The sequence below is a fragment of the Cheilinus undulatus genome, linkage group 4 (genome assembly GCF_018320785.1).
Source record: "Cheilinus undulatus linkage group 4, ASM1832078v1, whole genome shotgun sequence".
Lineage (NCBI taxonomy): Eukaryota > Metazoa > Chordata > Actinopteri > Labriformes > Labridae > Cheilinus > Cheilinus undulatus.
The window spans coordinates 7,929,078-7,952,563 of NC_054868.1; the positions used below are offsets into that span (position 1 = coordinate 7,929,078).

The 23,486-nt window shown below is 39.8% G+C and overlaps 1 protein-coding gene across 3 annotated transcripts in view; it reads right to left on the reverse strand.

Annotated features, from left to right (window-relative positions):
• Window positions 1-23,486, reverse strand: part of sorcs3 (sortilin related VPS10 domain containing receptor 3) — a 463,686-nt gene that overhangs the window by 117,098 nt on the left and 323,102 nt on the right. For all 3 annotated transcript variants that reach the window (XM_041785632.1, XM_041785633.1, XM_041785634.1), the window contains 5 exons: window positions 19,471-19,544; window positions 14,427-14,491; window positions 13,652-13,770; window positions 3,976-4,065; window positions 698-877 (listed from right to left, as the gene is read on the reverse strand). In XM_041785632.1, the coding sequence (XP_041641566.1) occupies window positions 698-877; window positions 3,976-4,065; window positions 13,652-13,770; window positions 14,427-14,491; window positions 19,471-19,544 (528 nt within the window). The remainder of the gene's footprint in view (window positions 1-697; window positions 878-3,975; window positions 4,066-13,651; window positions 13,771-14,426; window positions 14,492-19,470; window positions 19,545-23,486) is intronic.

Sequence of the window (23,486 nt, forward strand, 5' to 3'; positions counted from 1 at the left end):
TATCATGCCTATAATATTGTGCATCCCTTGTTCCAGCAGGTGTACTGACAATTGCACCCCTGAAGTTCTGATTCTAAATTCAACCCTGCTTACCACTTTTGTGTCTGAATAAGACAAATGTGAGGAACCTGAGGACGTTTTTTATGTGATAGTTCAGATCAGAGTGAAGTGGATGTCCATAGGATTGGAAGTAAAATAGGGCATAAATATTTGAAGGATGAAGCTCAAATATTTTTGAGTAAATGCTAGTCAGAACCAGTTTTACAGCAGATTTTTTGATACGAAATCAATAAGCAACACCAGCGGACAAATTCAAAGAGAGCTATAAATCACTATGTGACTGAAAAAGGTTCCAAACCACACAGTATTTCTGATTTACCAGCAGTGCCTTTGTGTTTTATTTTAAACAGATGAAGTTTCTTACTTTATTACCCTGAAAAGTCAGGTTCAGCAAAGGGACTGCTGAATTACTTATGGAAGAATTTTGAGATACTGTACAGTCACATTTGGAACTATTGCACAAAGAAATCTCTGCTCTGGTGTTAGTGTGTTAGTTCACACATGTGTGGGTGTTTTATGGCAAACCCTAAGAAGAAGAGTGGGAAATTAATAGTCCCTGCAGCTTTCTATTGATTCAATCATCAAAAACCTCGCTGTATGTTTCCCCCCAGGAAGACCAGTGTCATTAGCAGCCTACCTCGTACAAGTCCAGCATCTGGTTCCCTCCTATTCCCCTCGTGGTCTTGACATTTTCCATGGCCAAAGTGAAGTAGATCCCTCTGGTGTCAGACAGGTAGAGGTTATAAGTGTCGTTCTGGTTCCACTCCTGCACCGCTGCAAACACTTGCTTCTCATCAGTGCTGACAATGTGTAAATCCTATCAGGGAGCAGAGAGAGATTAAGAGGAGTTATGACTGGAGGCGGGAAGGTGACGGATTAGAACCTGCTGACCCTGTGGGACTGGTCATGAGATCAATGCTTTGGTGTGAATATAAATGCTTGATGACATACTGTAAGGTATAGCTCACCCTGGTGTGGTGTACCATAAGAGTATGACTTTAAGAAGACACAGTTCCGGATTTAAAGGAGGAAAAATGAAGACGAGCTTTCAGATGCCTGTGGCTTAATGCAGATTTTTTTTCAACCAATCTACATAAATTTACCATCTTGACAGAATTAATTTTAAAGGCTCCAAGGAAAAAGAAAGAAGTACCAAGTCTATTTTTAATTAACCCTGACATATCTAAATGAAAATTATTTCACAGTAACAGTGTTAAAAGTGGAGCTTGACCCATATTAGCTGACATTAGTTGATATGTTGGCAGTGTTTTTTTTTGTGTGTGTGTGTTTATTCCCCTGATTGAAGAGAAAATTTACCTTTAAGACAGCATATTGTTTAGTTCCAGGTGATTCAATTTCAATTTAAGCTTCACACAATCATTTAAAACAAGATGATCTTGGTTAAATGATTGCAGGCCAATACTGTGTCAGAAGGGAAATACAGCACATGCTAAAACTTTCAAAATAAAATCCAATTCAACTTCCAGTTAGTGATGGGTTAGGGTTAAGGCAAGGGTTATGATTCCAAAAATTAAAAAGTCAAAACTCTGACCTGCAAAACCTAATTAAAAAACATTTAATAAAGCCGACTAAACAGTCTGCTTACAGGAGAAAGGCTTGTCTTCCATGCAGCTGATGCTAAAGCTAACAAAATGACGTTAGCATATAAGCCTATGCTACATTTGTCAAAGCTATGTTAGCTATGTTAACTACATAGCTTATGCAGCTATGTTAGCTTTAGCTATATTTGCTAAAGCTGCATTTCCTTAAGCTAATGTTGCTAAAGCTAAAGCCAAAGTAGCAACACTGACTTACGTAGTAACGTTAACTACAGTAGTTACATTAGCTTTAGCTAACAAAGCTAGAGTCAGCCACCTTTGTGTAACTACTTGGATCTACACATAATTCAATCCCAGATTAGACCTCTGACCTTTTGTTTCTGTTTTGTTTATGAATTGTTGCTTAATCTGTAATGTTTGTAATTTGGTTATTTTATGAATGTAGGTATCAGACTTTATGAATAAGGCTAAATCAATTAATTAAAAAAATCCAAAATATTATTCAGGCAAAGTATGTCACTCTTGTTCTGACAGAGGTGGCGTCTCATTAAAGTGGTCTGCAAGAGTGAGCGTATGAGAGCTGCTGCCTGTACAGACTGTATTGACAAAGCTGACACCAAATGCATCACCTGCCTCCAGTCAGTCATGAAAAACATCAACTGTGGTAGGCTCAACCTGGAGAAGACAGTCATTGTGCATATTTCTAACCAGTATTAATTTTATTGACAAAAATATGACTTGAAATGTTTATTGACTGCTCTTTTTCCATAAAGACGGGGGCTAAAACTGATTTTTGATGATAAAACGTCAGAGGAACATGTGGCTTTCATCAAGGAGACTAAATAAGACCAAAACGTAGCTGGACTTCAAGACGTTCAAAATATTTCTCTGATGCACAACACAAGCAGGGATAAGTTATAAGTGTATGTTTTTACAACTATATTTGAATTAAAGTATTACTAATGCTTCAATACAAGTGTTTGACATTTGTCATGACTTTATAAATTGGCTGATGAAATCTTTATCAAAGGTCCTGACTAAAATGTAAAGACTTTTTATTGACCAAAACTGGAATAAAAAATGTTTGAGTTTTTCTCAACTAAAATGAGGCTAAAACTTTAAAGAATGTAAATGTTTAAAGTGTGACTAAACCTAATGTTGTAATTAAAAGATGAAGACTGAGACGACATTTAAAACAGCCATCCTAATTAACACTGTTTTTAAAATTATAGCTCATTATAAATAAAAGTAAGTACAGATCTATAAATCTACTCAAGTAAAAGTAAAAAGTAATCCATTTAAAATGTAGCCAAAGTACCGAAGACTGAGTGCTGAGTAGCTACCAAGAAGCTTTCACAGTGAAATATGACCTGTCCTTAATGTGAAACAACAACAAGAAAATAGAGATAAGGTTTGACATAAAGTACAATGCAACAGCTGTTGTGGAAGGACATCTGGAATCATGCTCTCTCTATGTGCATGTACTGATCTTCATGTGTTCTGAAAGCCAAACGACTGGTCGTTTTTATGTTGTTGGCAGAAAGCTTTGACCGCCTTGTAACGACTTTAGTCTTTATTTTCTTACTCAGTGCTCGATGCTTTTAAAAATTGAATTAAGTATAAATACTTCTCTCAAAATATACTTCAGTAAAAGCAAGTGATTTTAAAAACTACTCAAAAAATTACAAGTACACAAAAAGCTGCTCAGTTACAGTAATTGAGTAAATGTAATTAGTTACTGTCTACCCTGGTTGTTATCTACAAAATGTGTCTTTTTTGTTTGTAAATCCCTCAGTTTTTCCTCAAAGGAAAACCTCCATGGTTGAAAATTGAACCCAAAGTGAAAGTGGATAAAACTGCAGTTCCTCTAGTGTCCACTTGAGGCTGGCAGCAGAAGCAGCAGAGGTCGCATACACATCCATGTTAAAACTCTGATTTTTACAACAGAAACGTGTTTACAACCACAATGATTTTGGTTAACTTGTCGCTGTGGCTTGTACACTGCCTTTTCTGAATTATTTTACATTTTGTGCCTTCATTCTTAAATGTTTTATATACATGTTTTGTGCTGATTGCTTGTCAGCTTGTTTCCCATGCTTTGTCTTTCTCTGAGTTGTGTTTTGGCCTCTAATTTGTTCTCACTGGTAATGAGAGGGGCCACATCAAAATCACTTAGTTGTAAGCCCTGGTTGAACAAATTCAGTGGCATTATTGCATTTATTTAAATAAGCAAACTTAATACATAAACATTTGCTATTTGCAACATTTGCAAATTGTTGTCTTTATCAGTCTCATACATTTAACACCAATCAGACTCCGTAAAATTTCTTGTCAGTCAAACTGAGCTGCAACTTACCTTGGGCAGAGAGTACTTGGGGAGTTTGGTTTGTATAAAGGATTCTCTCTTGTAGGATACGTAATAGGTGGCTCTTCCTGATGTAGGAACCTATAACAGAAAAAAGAAGTATTAATTCATTGTGTAGAGCAGTGGTTCTCAAACTTTCCAGCCTGCGACCCCCAAAATAAAGGTGCCAGTGACCGGGGACCCCCACTGTACCTGAAGGTGGCTGAACACAGCCATGAACATTCAAGAATAGTCGTGTGGAGACAAAGCTGTACATTAGGGGGGGAAATGGAAGAGCTTTCTGGGGCCCAGCCAAACTGGGGGCCAGCAAAATCATAGTTCATTGTAAAGTTAAGCTGGAGTTTTTATATTTAACCTGAATAAAAACCATTCTCATCATAGAGACAAATTTTCAATTCATTTGTGTAGTAAGTAGCCCTCTTAAAATGTAAATCCTTTTGTTAAAAACAGAATTAAAATATATTAAAAATAGCTCAAAAGGGTTAATAATGGGAAAGGTGGTGAAATCAGAATTTTGAAAGCAGCAGAAATGGGCTAGAAATGCCAAAGATTAGATAAAAGTGGCAAAAAAAAAAAAAAAACAAAGAGGGTTACAGTGGCAAAAATGGGCATTTTAAGTGGTAAAAAAGGATTGAAAAAGTGGCTGAAATGGCATTTAATGGCATAAATAGGTTGAAATTTGGTGAATTGGGAAGAAAATTGATATAAACTGCCAAAAAAGGGTTAGCTGAGGCAGAAACTGGCAAAAGTGGGCTTTTCAAATCGTGAAATGTGGCTTAAAAAGTTGTAAAACAGGTTAATAGTGGCAATAATATGTCAACAGAGCCAACAATAGGCAGAGAGTGGCAAGATTTAGTTCAGAAGTGGCAAAAACAGGCAGAAAAAGTGGTGGAAAGGGTTTAAAATTGACAAAAAAATGGGTTTTAGGTTGCAAAACTATGTTTAAATTGGCAAAATTGGTGGAAAAGGTGATAAAAAATGAGTTACAATTAGGTAAATGTGAAGTGTGAAAAATGTAATTCCAAGATGTTCTTAGTGTTTTTAAGGCATCTGGAGACCCACTCTCAGTGTCTCGCGACCCCCAATGGGGTCCCCACCCCAACGTTGAGAACCACTGGTGTAGGGTACCCCCGCATAGCTTTCAACAGAAGATTATGATTAATTTTAGCAAAACTCCTCTTGTTTTTTATTGCCTGCTGTGCTGAAGCTCTACTGCTGGACGAATGCAGAGAACGCATCAAGGCCTCATGTCTGAACTCATTACTGACACCATATTTTATGTTCTCTGATCAGTTAAAGTGATGGGTGATAGTGCACATCAATCTCTCCATCTCCCTCTTTGTCCTCTCTAGCAGTCTCCAGGCTTGCTTTCAGAGGATTCTGGCCTCTCTAGGTGTCTATGCATTTAGTGGTTTCAAAGCGGACTTTGGTAAATATCTCTTAGGACAATCAATAGTCTAATTATTCTTTGTCAGGAGAAATCTTTAAATTGTCTAACCAATGCTCATCAGACGCTAGGGAGGAAAAAAAGCCGTTCTTAATGGTCTAGACCCTTTGCAAACACTCCAAGCTGTTGGGTGTTAGCTTATGCGGTGAGACAACACACAGCCGGTGGGTGCCGAAGCCCTGTCATTAGCCTGAAGGCCACGGAAGCAAAGCATTTTATACACATAGAACCATGCAAAGTAAAGTAAGCCTGCAGCTTTATAACCCCACCAGTCAATAACGTCAGGGAATTCATTAGAGGCAAACCTTCAAATCAAACCTGTGGCTCTCTTCTAAGGAGGAGTGATATCATTATTAATGTTGTATGACTGGGCTGATTCTTTTACTGATCAAGTAAGTGCTCTGAATGGCCCAGAAAAGAGAAAACAAGCTCAGAGAGGAAATACAGCGGCCTAGCGGTGAGCACTACAGAACAGTCCCACATGCAATCGAGTGAAGAAGCAGGAGATCGATGGCAGGGTAACCAGAGGCAGTTTGAACTTTAAGACGAATTGGTATGATTGATTTTTTTTTCCTTCCCATCTCTTTCAGGATCTTTCATCTGTGACGCATACGTGTTTAAATGTGAAGGTGCTAGAATTGAAGGGGCGGTTTAGGTTGAGTACCTGTGAGTTTAGTTGAGACTACGGAGAGGTCAAACAGCATTGAAGGTTCTTTTGAGAACAACTCTGTTTCTTTATCTAATGCTGCCAAGGCCAGTGAGGGTTCAGGAGTTAGGACTTGTCTACAGTTGGCTCAGGTAAGTAAGAATCTTGGAAAAGTCTCAACTCTCCTCTGTGTTCAACATTTAGTGGGATTAAAGAACTTGGAGAGTAACACTTTATCTACAACTGCTACCGAAAATAACAACCAAAGGAAACTTTTTTTGAAACATGCAATTCAGGCCCGACTTCAACCCTTTTCAGGGCAAGGAACCGCCTGCAGTCACTTCAGTAGACTTCCATCCCCATCTCTCTGTGATACAGTAAACCAAAGGGATTTTTCTCAGCCAATCAGTGGAGATCAGTCAACACCACAGGAAGTGACATTACAGCATCTGGCACCAATGAGCACTGGCCCTTGATAAGTTGATTAAACTCTCTTTATAAAGGTGAATACTCATGATAAGTTTTGTTTAGGTAGGGTTTCTTTCAGTTGAAAACCGGAAGAACCGTTTTTGGACGTACACCCATTTAAGGGGTGTAAAATGTGTATATGTATGTAAATATATATATATATATATGTATGTAAATATATATATATATATATACACTGAAATCAGGTGTTCCAATCTATTCCATGGCAACAGTGGCATGCAGACTGTTTCTACAAACATCTGTGAAAGAATGGGTTGCTCTTATGAGCTCAGTGAATTCCAGCGTGGTACTGTGATAGGATGCCACCTGTGCAACAAGTCCAGTGGTGAAATTTCCATCTCCTAAATATTCCATAGTCAACTGTCAGTGGTGTTATAACAAAGTGGAAGTGATTGGGAACAACCGCAACTCAGCCGTGAATTGGTAGGCCACGTAAAACGACGGAGTGGATGCTGAGGCGCATAGTGCGCAGAAGTCACCAACTTTCTGCAGAGTCAATCGCTACAGACCTCCAAACTTCATGTGGCCTTCAGATGAGCTCAAGAACAGTGCGTAGAGAGCTTCATGGAATGGGTTTCCATGGCCGAGCAGCTGCATCCAAGCCATACATCACCAAGTGTAATGCAAAGCGTTGCATGCAGTGGTGTAAAGCACGGCGCCACTGGACTCTAGAGCAAAGGAGTCGCATTCTCTGGAGTGACAAATCGCGCTCCTCCATCTGGCAATATGATGGATGAGTCTGGGTATGGCAGTTGCTAGGAGAATGGTACTTGTCTGACTGCATTGTGCCAAGTGTAAAGTTTGGTGGAGGGGGGATTATGGTGTGGGGTTGATTTTCAGGAGCTGGGCTTGGCCCCTTAGTTCCAGTGATAGGAACTCTGAATGCTTCAGCATACCAAGAGATTTTGGACAATTCCATGCTCCCAACTTTGTGGGAACAATTTGGGGATGGCCCCTTTCTGTTCCAACATGACTGTGCACCAGTGCACAAAGCAAGGTCCTGAAAGACATGGATCATTTTTTTTTTTTTTTTAACGCATCTAATTCTGACAACATCAGAGCAGACCCCCCCCCCCCCCCAGGGCTGGGAGCCAATGCTCTTTGCTCATTCAGGCACATTAACACTGATATGTATTTATGATATGCATGCCATAATATGTATGTGAATAATGCACATTTTCCTAATTCAGCAAACCTTATAAATAAATAAACACGGAATTTGAATTATTTGTACTGAGATGTTGGGACCCAAATAGATCAGTGGCACTGTTCAGATTAAGAAAAAAGGGGTGGTCTTGGGCTTTATTTACCACTGAATATGGTCAAGAAAGCTTGTAGCTTTGTTGTGCTGGATTTCCTATATGAAAAAAAGACAAGATAAAGCCCAGCTAGGACAGACAAAGAAGAGGGTCTGTTTAAATGTAGGGAGCCATAGGGCCTCAGGCCTCACTTTGAGGCCTGAGTAATGTCACTAATATATAATTTTAATGACATTAAACCTTGTGTATATACATTCATAGAGGACTCTCAGTACTGAAAATGGATTCATGTTTCTAGGCAGATGTCAGATGGACAGGTGAGGGGATCAGGGTTATGGCTATTGTTTTCTGAACTGGGGTCATTGTTTTTGGAGGACATGGGTCATCCTTTCTCTCCAGCAGGAGAACGCTGCATCAGTTTAGGATCAGCTGGTTCTGAAAATATTAAGTTTTACTTGAAGACGATAGGAGGAGGGTGGCAGCAAGTAGCGTGTTAGTCGAACTGTGGCCTTTTAGAAAATAAATTCTGAGCAGGGGAAGAGTTGAGCATTAAAATGTGACCATATAGATTCTGTCTGTAAGTACAGGTGATAAAAACACCTTAAGCAGAAAGAGTAAGAGCAGCTGTTGGAGATAAATCTGAATAAATGTAGAGCTGTGGTAGACTATGTGTAATTATGCTGACTTCTCCTGTTGACTTTTAAATGTATGAAAGCTCATTTGCACAATGTCAAAGGAAATAATATTCATGCTGTGGATAAAATTAAAATACAACCCATAAATTGCATCTGCATTACTTGAAATTCAGGACATTAACATTTCAGATTCTTCTGCTGTACAAATCATGATTACAATGACACCCTGGGCAGCGTAAAGGGTGAATATTTAAGTATTGTACTTCGCTTATGAAAAAATCCTGAATTCAGGCAAGAGGGATTTTTGACCTATTTTTACTGTCATTTATAAAATTGAAAAATATTCTGAACATTTACATACTTTTGTTGGATTTCCGGACAGTAAAACTGTACTAAAAGTGATGATGTGGTGCTGTTAAATTTACTAATTCATATTTCTAAAAATGAATGTTTAATGTGGCTGAACCAGTTCTTATGCTGAACAAGATTTAGTGGAACAAACAACCATGACTGTCTTCATAAACTTCAATTTAAAACTTGATAAGACTGTTGTTTGAGTTTTCTAATTAAGAGATTCATTAGCCTTTGTACAAATGAATACCTTTTACTGTTAGAAGATATAACAACAAGCAGCCTACTGGCAGGGTCCGAGCCAGAAGGTGCAAACATCCCATTCTAAACTGAACAGACGTCCTAACTCTTATAAGGCTGTCTCAGACTACACAAAGTCAGATTTAAGCCTCCCTGCAACGTTGCAGCTCATCGTCAAACATCCAACCCAATTATGGGCATCTGTAAAGACAATTGCTGTGGTAATGTGGCGTAATTAATGACGAATCCAAGACGCCCAACAAACATGATTCAACAAGATAAGTATGTCAGATTTTCCTTGCATGGCCTGACGTCAACGACATGAATCCCTCCTAATAGGAGAGTATTGCTCCTTGTATTTCTGTCATCATTTACCAGAGTGACATTAAACAAGTCCCCACTTCTTCTTCCCCAGGGGATTGATGTGTAAAATCCAGGAAGATTGTTTGTATTAGCAGGATAAATTTTCTTGACGTTATCACATTCATATGCCAAGTTCTATATGAAAGTCGTCTTCTTGATTTACATCCAGATGAGTCCATAATTGTTTCCTGTTTGGTTTCTTCTTGTTTTCAGAGCAAAAGACCACTAGAATCATACAGAGTGCCTCTGTTGTAGCTATGATCCAGCTCTTTGACCCGCCCCCTTGATGACCGGTGAACTTGCACAGTCATTGAGACAGTGGTGATGTCAGAAATACACTTGTCTATGCTGTCAGCCAAGACGGGGCAAGAATTTAGTTACATAGTTTGACATGGTACCGTGGTGAAAGACCAAAAAATGGCCTTAATATGGTTCTTCCTCCATTAATGACAATGCAGGTCACATATGTGGCACAACTTATCAAATGCACAGTGCAGGACTGTTTCCTAAAATCCACTTCCACTCTTTTTCTGACTAACCTTGCAAAGCAGATGGATTTAACCATTTCTGTGTTTCTCACTGGTAAATCCATCTTGCAAAGCTCCAGTCTGAACTGTTCGGGCCCAGTTAGAAAGTTACAGGACCAGGGGCAGTACTTTCAGGCACAGAGGAGTCGTGACGTCAGCAAGCGGCAACAAGAAGCCGGTGCAATTATGACAGAAGAGATCAGAAGAACAAAGAAGACTATTTGGGTTGTTTCCTTTTCAAAAACAACAAAAGTCTACAGTCGCCATGGTTCGCATTATGCAGTTCTCTACGGAGTTTACTCCTCAATAGTGGCTATGTCACGTGTTTTGTTGCTCTGATTGGCCCACATAGATGAGACAGACAGAACGTTACAATCACCCTCAGAGTTTTTCTTTCCCAAACACTGTCTATGCAAGGTTTTCCAGATGGATGCGTGAAACAAATCCATCTGGCGTGTCAGGTTACTTTCTGACCATGACTGCCCACTCCTGCATCACGTATGTCTACCATTTGCTGTGTAAGTAATGCATTATATACCCTGTGGGTCAGATCCACAAAGAATATCTCTGCTTTTTGTGCATGCTGGACATGTAGAAATGATAGAGAAAGGAAGCCTCCAATCTACAGAGCACAAGCGAAGGGGAAATCAATGCAGATTGCCCTCAACCTGCATGCAGATTGCTCTGCAAACAAGTGCACCTGTCCATTTGGGGAACAATGAAAGAATATTAAAAACTTTGGCACAAAATAGTTCCTAAAATAGCCCCCTTCCTATGCAAATTAACCCTGAGTGCAAATAGCAACTAATTCACAAAGACCAACATTAATCACCAGAGACAGTGGGGAAAATTTTACGTTAGCTGAACCCATGTTTTAAATTGACACTATCCTTCCCCTTTCCAGTTCTTACTGTGTACCCTGAAATAAATGTGGTGTTTGGAACAATGTGATGTTTGAGTTTCAGCACAAAAGTTTCTTTTCCCTTCAGTTACCACCCACTGAAACTAGCTTATTTAAAGTGACTTTTTTATGTCTTTCAAGTAGCTGACACCTTGACAAATCAAGGCACTTCACTGTGAGACAAGAAAATACATAAAACTAATTAAGTACACATAGAAAATAATCAAGGTGGAAATAACTCAGTGTTACAGAGCACATATTGTACTCAGGTCTGCTGATGTAGAAACAGTACAACCACCCTTGTCTTAATGACTGCTTGAACCCTGCCTGTATGAACATGTAGTCAACTTGAACCGAAAGACCTGATGTTCATCTATTCATTGTTTACCATATACAATATGTGACAGTGAATGCACACAGGAGATAACATAAAAGAAAATTTGAGACTAGTAAGCGTTGTGTAATAGTTCACAGACTGATGCCATACAGTCTTAAGGTAAACAGTGCTCATCTGTCTTTTCTTTCAATGCAACTACTGACAAAAATCAAGACACAACACTATAACCACTCTGTGTAAAATGTAAATAAAAACAGAAAATAATGCTTTACAAATCTCCTAAACCCGTGTTTGATTCGCAATACTACATTAACTACGTATCGGATATTTCAACTGAGACATTTTAATAAAAGATATTAGCTCATTTTGAATTTGATGGTCGTCTTGCTAAAATACGCAAGTCCTTCCCTGAAAGCAAGGGACTTTGTCTGGATGGGAGGATAAGGTTGCTCTAAAACCTCTGTATACTTTTCAGCATTGAAAGTCTTTCCAGGTGGGTAAGCTGCCCACGCCATAGGCACTAATGCAACCCATACCATCAGAGATGCAGGCTTTGAACTGTGTGCTGATAATAAACTGAATGGTCCCTCTTCTCTTTATTCCACAACACACAACCTCTGTGGTTTCCTAAACAAATGTCAAATTTTGATTCATCTGACCACAGAACAGTTTTCCATATGCCTCAGTTCAATTTAAAAGAGGTTTTGCCAGAGAAGTCTTTGATTTTAGTTCAATTTGTTTATATTATATGGACAACCTGAAAGCAGAAAAAAAAGCTTCCCCCACCCAAGTTCTCTGGTCCCCCCCACCATGAGGTCCCAGATTGGTTGGGAACCAATGCTATACATAGATGATGGGATATTCAAGGTCTACACATTTTTTCTGAAACTTTTCTACAGTTTTAAGCCACTGTTTTTCACAGATTGGTGAACCTCTGCCTATCTTTGGGGCGGTCCACATGGAGATGAGTTTAGGACTAACTGCAAAAGTATTTCATCGTATCGGCATTTCATCCACATGGTACTGGCATTTTGGGAGCCCGAAAATACTACTTTTTGAAAGCAAGTCCCAGTATGAATAAATCTGTATACAGCAACTGTCTTGTCTCCATGTGGATGACCAGGCTAGTCTTTCCTGAAACCATCACGTCAACCTGCATGTGCGAGCCCAGCCAACAATGATGACAGATTGCATAATTGTGTTCCTGTTCCTGCACTTCATCTACCACCATGAACATCAAAGGGTCATGGAGAACAGCAGACGCCACATGTTCTTAGATCCATGCAGAGCACCACTAGAAGGGCAGCCAGGAGAAATTTTGTGTGGGAGAACATTTTTGGATGTTTTTTTTTCCATCATCTTCTCTGTTTTTTGTGCATATTGTGTTAGCGTGGCAGCACGACTTAAATGCCTGGCATACATACTACAGTATTTAATGTTTTATGATTACGGAAAACTTTTTCAAACAGAAATGCCTTCATTTCTGAGAGGCTCTGCCTCTCTAAAATGTTCCTTTTAGACTCAGTCATGTTTCTGACTTGTTGCCAATTAACCTAATACAAGGCAAAATGCTAACCTGGCATGCCAGATAAATTTGTTTCACTCATCCATCTGGTTAACCTTACACAGACAGCGTTTGGCAAAGGCCAGAACCTTTGAAAAAACACTCTGAGGGTGACTGGATGAAAGTTCTGTCTGACACATCTTTACGGGCCAATCAGAGCAACAAAACGTGATGTAGCCGCTACTGAGTTGTGCAACTACCAAGGAGTAAACTCCATAGAGAACTGCATAGCGTGAACCATGGCGACTGTAGACGTGTCAGTACACGACTTTTGTCGTTTTTGAAAAGAAAACAACTCAATGCTGTTCTTTGTTCTTCATTTAACAAAGAAATGTGGTGAAGGTATGAAAAAAGTACGCTATAGCAGCATCCACGGGAATGTCTTCCGGCATAATTGCACCAGACTCTTGTTGCTGCTGCTTATGTCACGACGCTGCCGGGCCTAAAAGTACTGTACGCTGATTGGTCCTTTCACTTTCTTACCAGGCCCAAACAGTTTAAACATGAGCTTTGCAAAATGGATTTGCTGATAAAAAAAAAAAAACATAAACGGGCAAATCCATCTGCTTTGCAAGGTTAGCAAAATGCTTTTTCAGCTGTTTTTCATCATAACCATTTACTTTTCCAGCCTTTTATTGCCCCATCCCTACGTTTTTGAGATGTGTTGCTACCATCAAATTCAAAATGTGCTAAGGGATTTTGGTAAAATGTCTCAGTTCCAACATCTTTTTTTTTTTTTTCTTTGGTTCAATTTTGAATAAAATATTTGAAAATCAATGCATTCTATTCTTAGTTAAATTTTACACAGTGTCCCAACTTTTTTGGAATTGGGATCATACATAGGCTTGTTATGGGTACTTTCCATCATGTACCTTATATTAAATGGGGCTGATGGTTTGGAGGCTTACCTGTATGAATATGTAGTCGTCTTGAACCACCAAAGAGCTGATGTCGATGAATCCGGAGAATGGGTAGTTCCTGTTTGCTTCTGTGCACATCTGAGCTCTGCATGTGACATACTGAACATCTGTCACATTGGAGGGAGACACACAGAAAGTGTGAGAGGTTTAATAAGCCGTCATGAAGTACAGTATATTCTATGTATGCTGCATTAACTACAGAATAGGTAGGGGCATAATCTAATGGTGTGTTTTTTTTTTCAGATAAAGAGGGGTTTATTTATTTGTCTGACTTCAGTAAGACATGAATAAAAAAATAAACAAGTGTGTGGGTGTCGTTGTACTCCAGCTGTCAATGTTGACTGATATTTTCTCTGTCTAATTTGCTTCTCATTCCAGTGCAAGATGTATTCTTATTATGTGCACCACAAACAAGCATCTCCGCCTGTCAATCATACCAGAGTAATATGGGAAAAAAGCAAGGCTTACGTCTCACAATGATTCCACTTTGACATCACAGGCTGGTATAAACAGTTTCACCTATGTCACCTATAGAGGCCTGTGTGGTACTGCCATTCAGAGTTATGGAGCTGACATTCAGCGAGGGAAAAGGATGAGGAAGAAAGGCCATATTAATCAAGAATCAGCACTGGGCTTATTGGAGGGGTGAGCCGTCGCCGTTTCCTGGGGACGCCGACTTTTCTCCAGGTGGAATTCGTTCCCATAGAGACCTGTTCATTACTCATCTTTGATGTTTGCATGTGTATGTGTGGAAAACACTCACTTCCATCTGCTGTATGAGCCTCCATGTGGACCAGATCAGGCTCCTTGTCAAGACCCGAGACAGACCTTTGAAAGAGTGACAGACCGTGGGAGAATACATAATCATAATGACAATGAATTCAAAGGGATGTAAAGGACAAAAAGAAGAAGAAAAAAGAGCAGAGGATTGTCAGTGCAGAGGGAACATGGGGGAAGGAAATGAAAAATATCAAACAGCCAGAAGGATTCTGCTCCACTCACTGCTATTTCTATCAGAAAAGCAAAAACTAAAGGAATAGTTTGGTAATTCTGAAGACAGGTTGACTGACACACTTTTCAGTATTCCCATGCATATGAAAATGATTCATCCACTTGAATGTTTAACCCTTTCATTGATTTATAAATCAATCGTGGTCAATATAGTTTGGCTTTTTTGACAAAAAATATAAGAAAAACTCTTTAATGTCAAAGTGAGAACAGATTTCTACAAATTAATGTCAATTAGACACAAATATGTGATGTAAAATCAGTGACTGCCTAAATATTCGTCCGTTTTCAGGAGATGCATCTTTGGCTGCCATCACAGCACTGAGTGTGTGGATAAGCCTCAGTCAGGCTTGCACATCTGGACCCTGCAATTTTACTCCTTTCTTCTTGGCAAAACTGCTCAAGCTCTGTCAGGTTGCACAGGGGTCCAGCCACAAATTCTCCCTTGGCTTGAGGTCTGGGCTTTGACACAGCTACTCCAGGACACCAGGTCACGTTGTTGTCTTTGGACCATTTCTGCGTAGCTTTCGCTGTTTGCTTTGGGTCTTGTCTTGCTGATAAATTAATCTGCTTACAAGCCGTAGTTCTCTTGCAGACTGAAAAGACTGTCCTCCATGAGTTTCCCATATTTTGCCGGATTTATTTTACCCTCTACCTAACTTTCTTCCACTTGACCATGGATTTACTGTAGTCCAGATTTTATATGAGTTTTCTTCAACAGTGTCTTTCTCTTTGCCACTCTCCCATAAAGCTTTGACTGGTGAAGAACAGCTGTTGTATGCAGTCTCTCCCATCTCCACTGCTGAAGCTTGGAACTCCTTCAGAGTAGTCATAGTTGTCTTGGTGGTCTCTCTCACTAGTCTCCTTCTTGTACACTCACTCAGTTTGTGAGGACGACCTGATCTAGGCAGATTGACACATGTGCCGTATTCCTTCCATTTCTTGATGATGGATTTAACTGACCTCCGGGGGAAGTTTAGTGCCCTGGAATTTTATTTGTATCCTTCCCCTGACTTATACTTTTTTAATAACCTTTTCTCTGAGTTGCTTGGAGTGTTCTTTTGTTTTCAAGGTGTAATCATAGCCAGGAAAACTGATTAACCAGTGGCAGGATCTTGTACAGCTCCTGCTGTCCCAGAGCAGTCGCTGGTTTAAGTCAGAAACATGAAACCAGTCCAGTCATCTGACCATTTAACACCTCACTAGTTTCAGCGCAAAGGCACAGAGATCTTCTTTTACCTCCAATTTCAATATACAGCGTGCGCCCCGCGGGTTTGCTCCGACCGAAGGAGAGTGACCTCGCCCACTGGAAGCGAGTCTAGAGCGCAGGGCCGCGGTGCACAGTCCTGATCAGCAGGAAGAGATCATGGGAGAACTGCGAGTTCACGCAGGAATAGTATGTCAACAGCAGACTATTTTACCTTTTGGGGTTAATTTATCATCCGTTCTGGTATAAGTCCATGATATTATTTGTTCCGCCATTGAGTGAGTACATTAGGAAGTTAAAAAGTTAATGTTTGATTAAAGGATCTGTGGTTTTATGCAAAAATCTTTGCCTAAATATCCCCAAAAGTTAACTTTTCCCTGTCAATGGCGCCTTTGTAGCTGTGTGACCCACTGACCTCTCAGTGACCCTTTGCTCTCACCGCAGGATGAGATGTAATGTTGATATAGTGATGATTTACGATCGGGAGTGCGTGCATTGTCTTTTATTTTGAAAGAACCAGATGTTCTACGCTTGTGACTTCCATGGTTGGTGCTTTCTGAACGACAGTGAATTTACGAGGTTTGGCAGCGCTGAAAATAGACCTGCAGCGTATCTGAAACGAAGCAGAGTGGAGTGGCGCTCCAGTCACGTGCTGCTGCCGGTCTGGAGCGCCAGCTCTGATAGACTAGAGAGGGAGTGAAGTGCTCCGCAGTACGAGTCACTGGCGTTCTGCGGCTCGCAAGCTGTATATGGAAATAAGGGGTTACATAGTTTTGTGCAGATGAGAATGAAAAGATTATATATATATATATATATATATATATGTAACCAGGTGGTAAAATGGTTGTTTGTTTTAGCCACTAGGTATATTTGGTTCTATGGTTCTAGCATTCAAATCTACATTTTATGTTATTTTCTATGTGTTGGATGTCATTTTACTTTTTAATAAATGGTAGATTGTAAGTGGTTTTCCACAGGGAGTTTCAGATTATGGGCACTAGGTGGCAGCATCGGCTTGTAAAAAACGTCACTCCGCCAAGTGCATTATGGTCTTTCTTCCCTTTTTCCTGTTTCCACGCGATCATTGGCGGTTCTGCTGAGATGACCCCGCTGTTTCTGTGCTCAAAAAATGGTTAAAACAGTGAGTAAACATGGGCATCTTGTTGAATATTATGGTAACCAAATGTTTCTGTAAGTATCTTAACAAGATGATGTGTTTTAGGCTCTGTAGATGTTTACGGATTTTCCACGGACACTGTTTGATTCTGAAGGTAATGGCGGCTAGTTTAAAAGCATATGGGAGTTTGTAATGCTAAGAGTACATGATGTACACCTTTATTTATTTTTGTTTTAAAGGAGGAAATTGGAAAGGCGACTGTAACCTGTGCCACTGTCATATTTTTGTAGTGATTAAAATGAGACTTGTGCTACAAGAACCCCAAACTATTGTGTCCTGTGTGGATACTAAATTCTACGGGCTACATAAAGTAAATTTTGGTTTTTAATTCATTGGAAGCTTAAATTACAATGCATAGATTTTTTAAAGATGACATCATGCAGCAGTGGTGAATGCCAGATGGGGGCAAGAAGTAATTTCTACATAGAGAAACTCTACTAAAAGGCTGTTTTATGCAAAATATGAATGCCAAGCATTCAAATTTTATTATTATATAATATGTAATTTCTAAGCGTCTTATGGGTCCTGAAAGTAGTTGCACATTCAGTGCAGTCCGGTTTGGTTTAGTACAGTCTTGTCATGGTTTAGCTCATTAAACTCTGATCTCACTTGTGTTTCCTCAGCTGATGTCCATCCAGCCTTGCCCTTGTGAAACCAGTCTCTTTTAAGAGATCCAGATCATTAGGCTATACTTAGTGGAGCTGGTTGTTTGGCTCCCATATAGCTCTTCATTTGGTCTCAGTCTGGCTTTTAAAATGTGGATTAAATAACGACAAAAGATGAAAGGAAAGGAAACTGGCACTTAAACAGGAACAAGCAACTGTCACATTAAAGAGCTGCCCTGTAGGACAGGCTTGTTCATTAAAGGTACATTATCACTTGATTGCTTACCCCACAAAGTTTCAATGGTTCATTGTACATCACCGTTTCAATTAAAAGCATATTTATGACACCATTCATTCCTAATGGCTGTCACTCACTTCCTGCCCCCCATCTGGCATTCAGGATCATGTGATTACAAAGAACCTATTTATCAGCAGCAGTAATGTCTTTGACTCTCTCTGCTTTCACATCTAGAGGCTTTTATATGCTAGGGGAAGGGAGAATAAGCTTGTTGGTCTAATAGCTCTGCTGCTCTTGCAACTGAATCAAACTTTCATGTGTTTTGTTGTTCCTGCTTCTTCCTCTCTTTACCCATTTAACAGTTGCTTGATTGGTGTGAGAATATTTGCCTTTTTTCAGATGCATTCATCATGTGACTGCATGCACTTTACCATGAGCCCAAACACAAATACTTACAATTGACAGGAACTGCTTACAATGCCACTTCAAGAATACCAAATTATGACTTGAACCTAACACTGAAAGTTTTCCCTTCACTTTAAATTGTCCAATTATTGCAATCAAAGGCTATCAACTCAAGACACAAACCTTTCCAGGAAAAAGCAGCAAAACAAAACCATGCAAATCTTTTCCTCCTCATTGCCTTGGTGGTGCAGGGTCACTGCATTGTCAGACTGTGAGTATATCTCTGTGTAAAATCTAGCTTTATTGTTCATTTCACTGCTCGTGGATTAGACCAGCTTTCCCATTGTGGCAATATTTCATATCCCTTGGAGGCTGATGAAGCCATTGTCCAAATACAGCCAACTGGAGGCCTGCCTAACCATTGCTAGAGGCCCCTTCAGTGTTCAGATGTCCTTGAAGGGGCTTTGGCCGTGAAGGGCGAAGCCAGCGATGGATTGTGCACATTATTTAGGATTACACCACAATGGCACGGAAGATGCTCCAGATTTATGCAAGTTCCAGCGGTTGTAGCCATCGGCGATCCCAGGCACACCACAGTCACCTCAGAGACGAGGTTAGGAGCACTGAGTTGGAATAGATCCGGGCCTACATTTGTGATGAGTGTGCACTTTCAAACATAGTAGGTACACTGCAGGGGATGTGAGCTGCGGACGTGACTGGATGGGAAGTGACAGCGACGTCCTGGATCCATTATTAGTCATAGCTCCTCATACTGTACTCAAGCTTCGGTATCTGCATGAAAACCAGCCCCCTCTCCTTCTGAAAATAATAATTCAGTATTTATGTACAATATGCCTGGTATGAGCAGAGCTTGTGTGTGAAATGAAGTGGAATGCGACATTCCCTCACACTGAATGCAGAGCGTGTTCCGACGGAGGAGATTAATCTCCTGCCTGATTGTATCAAGGGGTTGAAAATGTGCAGGATTTCAGCAGCATCGTCAGTCAGTCGCACACCTTGTTCTAAGTCATCAGTATCACCTGCTCAGTGGCGCAGAACACTAGTAACAGTCTCTGCATTCCTGAGTAAACAAAACTTTAGAGGAGGAGGGAAGGAGTGGGATAAAAGAGAAGATAAAAAGAGAAGATGTGAGAGAGAGTGACTCACCAGTAGAATCTGTTCGGCGTGACGTGTTCGTGGATGAGCTGCCATTTTCTTCCAAAGTCCACAGAGCTGTACAACTGTGGGGAATCAGAGAGAAGACAGTCTTGTGAGGCTGGCTACACACAGATGATTTCAAATCTTAGTTGAGTTTCAAAACATGGGAGACCAAATACAAAAGGTCAGTTTTAACTGATTTTGAACATTATAATCCCCTCTATGCACAGTTGTCCAGCCTCAGCTGGTCTAGCTTCAGGACCCAGGCTGCCTATAAGTGGGGGGATAAAGAGAAGAGCATTCTGGGGCCCAGCCAAATGGTTCAAACAAACGATGGTTCACAGTAAAGGAAGTGGCAAAAAAAAAAAAAAGTGGCATAAATGGGGAAAAAAAAGTGGAAAAATGGCATCATGAGTGAAAAGTGGCAAAACATGGCATAAAAGGTGGCAAAAGTTGGAACAAAAGTGGCCAAAATGGACGGGAGGTGGCGAAACATAAAAAAAAAAACTTGCAAAAATGTACAAAAAGGGTGACACAATAGCAAGAGGTTCAAAACAATGGGTAAAAGCGGCAAAAATATGGTGAAACAGGATAAAAGTGGCAAAAATGAACAAAATATGGGGACACAATGGAAAAAGGTTGCAAAACAATGGGTAAAAGCAGCAAAATCATGGCAAAAACAGGATAAGAGTGGCAAAAAAATCTCCAACAGTGGCAGAAATGGGTTAAAAAAGTGGCAAAAACATCTGCAAAATGTGGCAAAAGTTGGAACAAAAGTGGCCAAAATGGGCGGGAGGTGGCGAAACATGAGCAAAAAATGGCAAAAATGGACAAAAAATGGTGACACAATAGCAAGAGGTTGCAAAACAATGGGTAAAAGCAGCAAAAACATGGCAAAAACAGGATAAGAGTGGCAAAAAATCTCCAACAGTGGCAAAAATGGGTAAAAAAGTGGCAAAAACATCTGCAAAATGTGGCAAAAGTTGGAACAAAAGTGGCCAAAATTGACAGGAGGAGGCAAAACATGAGCAAAAAGTGGCAAAAATGGACAAAAAATGGTGAAACAATAGCAAAAGGTTGCAAAACAATGGGTAAAAGTGGCAAAAATGGGATAAAAGCAGAAAAAACATCTCCAAATTTGGCAGAAATGGGTGAAAATTGGCAAAAACATCTGCAAAATGTGGCAAAAGTTGGAACAAAAGTGACATAGACAGGCAGGAGGTGGCAAAAAATGAGCAAAAAGTGGCAGAAATGGACAAAAAATGGTGACACAATTGCAAAAGGCTGCAAAACAATGGGTAAAAGTGGGGAAAAAAATATCCAAAAGTGGCAGAAATGGGTGAAAAGTGGCAAAAAGAAGTGGCAATAATAGATGAAAAAAATAGCGAAACAGTTTTAAAAGCAGCAAGAATAACTAACTCCAACATCAGAACCCAATTATAGCTTGTCACACTTTTCAGCTTCAAAAACAGGCAACTGTATGATTTCAAGTCAACCCTATGGTTTTATGCATGTATTGCAGAGAGAAAATTATTGCAATGTCAGTTTTTTCCACTATCATTTTCCCTATGTTACAGAGGTGACAACTTGCAACCAATGACAGAGAATGATCATGGCTCATCACCAGGAAGCAGTACAAAACATGAATGGAGTGCAGCAACAGAAGAGCATCTTCCTGTAGCAGTCCCCACTGCATTATGTAGCAGTCTTTCACATAACATCCAACATTTCCTTGGCCATAGTGGCGCCATCGTGACAGCCCCCATAACAAGACATGTCCCATTGCATTTATTAAAGTCAATAATTTATCTGGCTTTGAAAACTGTTGTGAATGCTTGGAGGTAATGTAAGAACTCAACTATATAAATAACAGAGGAGCAGTCATTTTTAAATTATTCTAGACATTTCAGTGCAGAAATTCAAGGACATGTGTGCCTTGTTATCTCATGAAACCAAGATAAACAAGTCTATATCTTGTGAAAATAAAAATTCTCTCACACCAAAAGGGATGAAAGTAAAATCTATGCATTTATGCCCACTTTCATACCTTCCGTACCCCGTACACGTAACCACGGCATGGGATATACACTCCTGATTCAAATTTTAAGACCAATTGAAAAATTGCAAGAATTTACATTTTGCACTGTTGGATCTTAAGAAGGTTCTACGTAGAGCTTCAAAATGCAAAACGACGAAATGGGAATGAGACCAAAAAAAATGTGAGTAAGGAATTTATTGAAAACAAACAACTAAACTGAAATAGGCTGTTCATCAGCTGATCAAAAGTTTAAGACCATAGCTAGAGAAAACAGAAAACCCCCTCAAAACAGAAATAAAAGTTTCAAAAAAGGACTCAGTAATGAGTAGCTCCACCATTCGTGTCCACCGTTCTTCAAAAATTTGTTGGTCATGCTTGATGCGAGTGTGTCCAGGAGGCTAGTGGGAACGTTGCTCCAAGTGGTGAAGATGGCTTCACGAAGGGCATCCACTGTCTGGAGCTGATGTCCATTTTTGAAAAACCCAGTCATTACCACACAGACGAGGGCCCTCAGTCATGAGGGATGCCCACTGCAACATCTCCAGCTGCTGTTTGACGCCCCTGCACAACCTGAAGCTCCATTGTTCCATTGAAGGAAAAAGCAGCCCAGATCATGATGACGCCCCCTCCACTGTGCCATGCTGTGTAGAAAACATCTCAAGTGGGATCTTTTTGTCGTGCCAGGAACATTGGAAGCCATCAGGACCGTCAAGGTTACATTTTTTCTCATCAGAGAATAAAACTTTCTTCCACCTTTCAGTGTCCCATGTTTGGTGCTCCCTTGCAAAGTCCAAACATGGGACACTTTGTGGCGTAGAAGAAGATGAGGCCTTTGAAGACGTTTTTTGTTTTTTTTAAGCCCTTTCCTCGCAGATGTCGTCTGATGGTTATTGGGCAGCAGTCGGCACCAGTAATGGCCTTAATTTGGGTTGAGGATCGTCCCGTGTCTTGACAGCCAGCCAATCGGATCCTCCGGCTCAGTGCCGGTGAGATTTTTTGGGTCTACCACTTGACTTTTTTGTTCCATAACCCTCAGGATCTTTTAAGAAATTCAAAATGACTGTCTTACTGCATCCAACCTCAGCAGCGATGGCGCGTTGTGAGAGGCATTGCTTACGCAGCTCAACAATCCGACCACGCTCAGACAGAAAGCTTTTTTGCCTTTGCCATCAGGAGGTCATGACAGTGTGAATACCTGACAGAAAATAACATTGAATCAACATTTTTGCACAGATTTTGGCTTTTAAAGGCTGTGGTCTTAAACTTTTGATCAGCTGATGAACAGCCTACTTCAGTTTAATTGTTGTTTTCAATAAACTGCTAACTCAATTATGTTTTTTGTCTCTCTCCCATTTCTTCTTTTTGCATTTTGTAGCTTTACTTAGAACCTTCTTAAGATCCAACAGTGCAAAATGTAAATTCTTGCAATTTTTCAACTGGTCTTAAGGTTTTTATCAGGAATGTACTACATCCAGCTATGCAGTACTCCATGGATGTTTAGGACTCAGACTTAGGATTTTGACTTTTTATTTCATACTTTGAGCACATCAACTCATGATTTTGACTTCTCATATAATATTTTGAGCTTTAAGATTCATAATTCTAATTTTTAAGTCATAATTTGACCTTTTTAACCAATTATTTTGTATTTTACCTCCAACTCCCAACTTTGCCTTTATAATCCCACAGTTTGACCTTTTAAACCCACAATTGAAAAATTCGAATCATATTTCGACTTTTAATTTCATTATTACAAATTCTATTTCATATTTTGACCTTTTAAACTCATGATTTTGACTTCTTTCCAATATTTTTGCCATTAAAAAACATAATTTTTCCATTTCAATTTCATGTTTTGACCTCTTTGAACTAATAAATTTACTTTTCTCAGATTGTGAGCATTTACAGTTAACCTTATAACTTTTTAAATGTCAAAATCGTTTATCATCAGTGCTAAGATTTTTTTTTTTTCATATTTTATTACCAT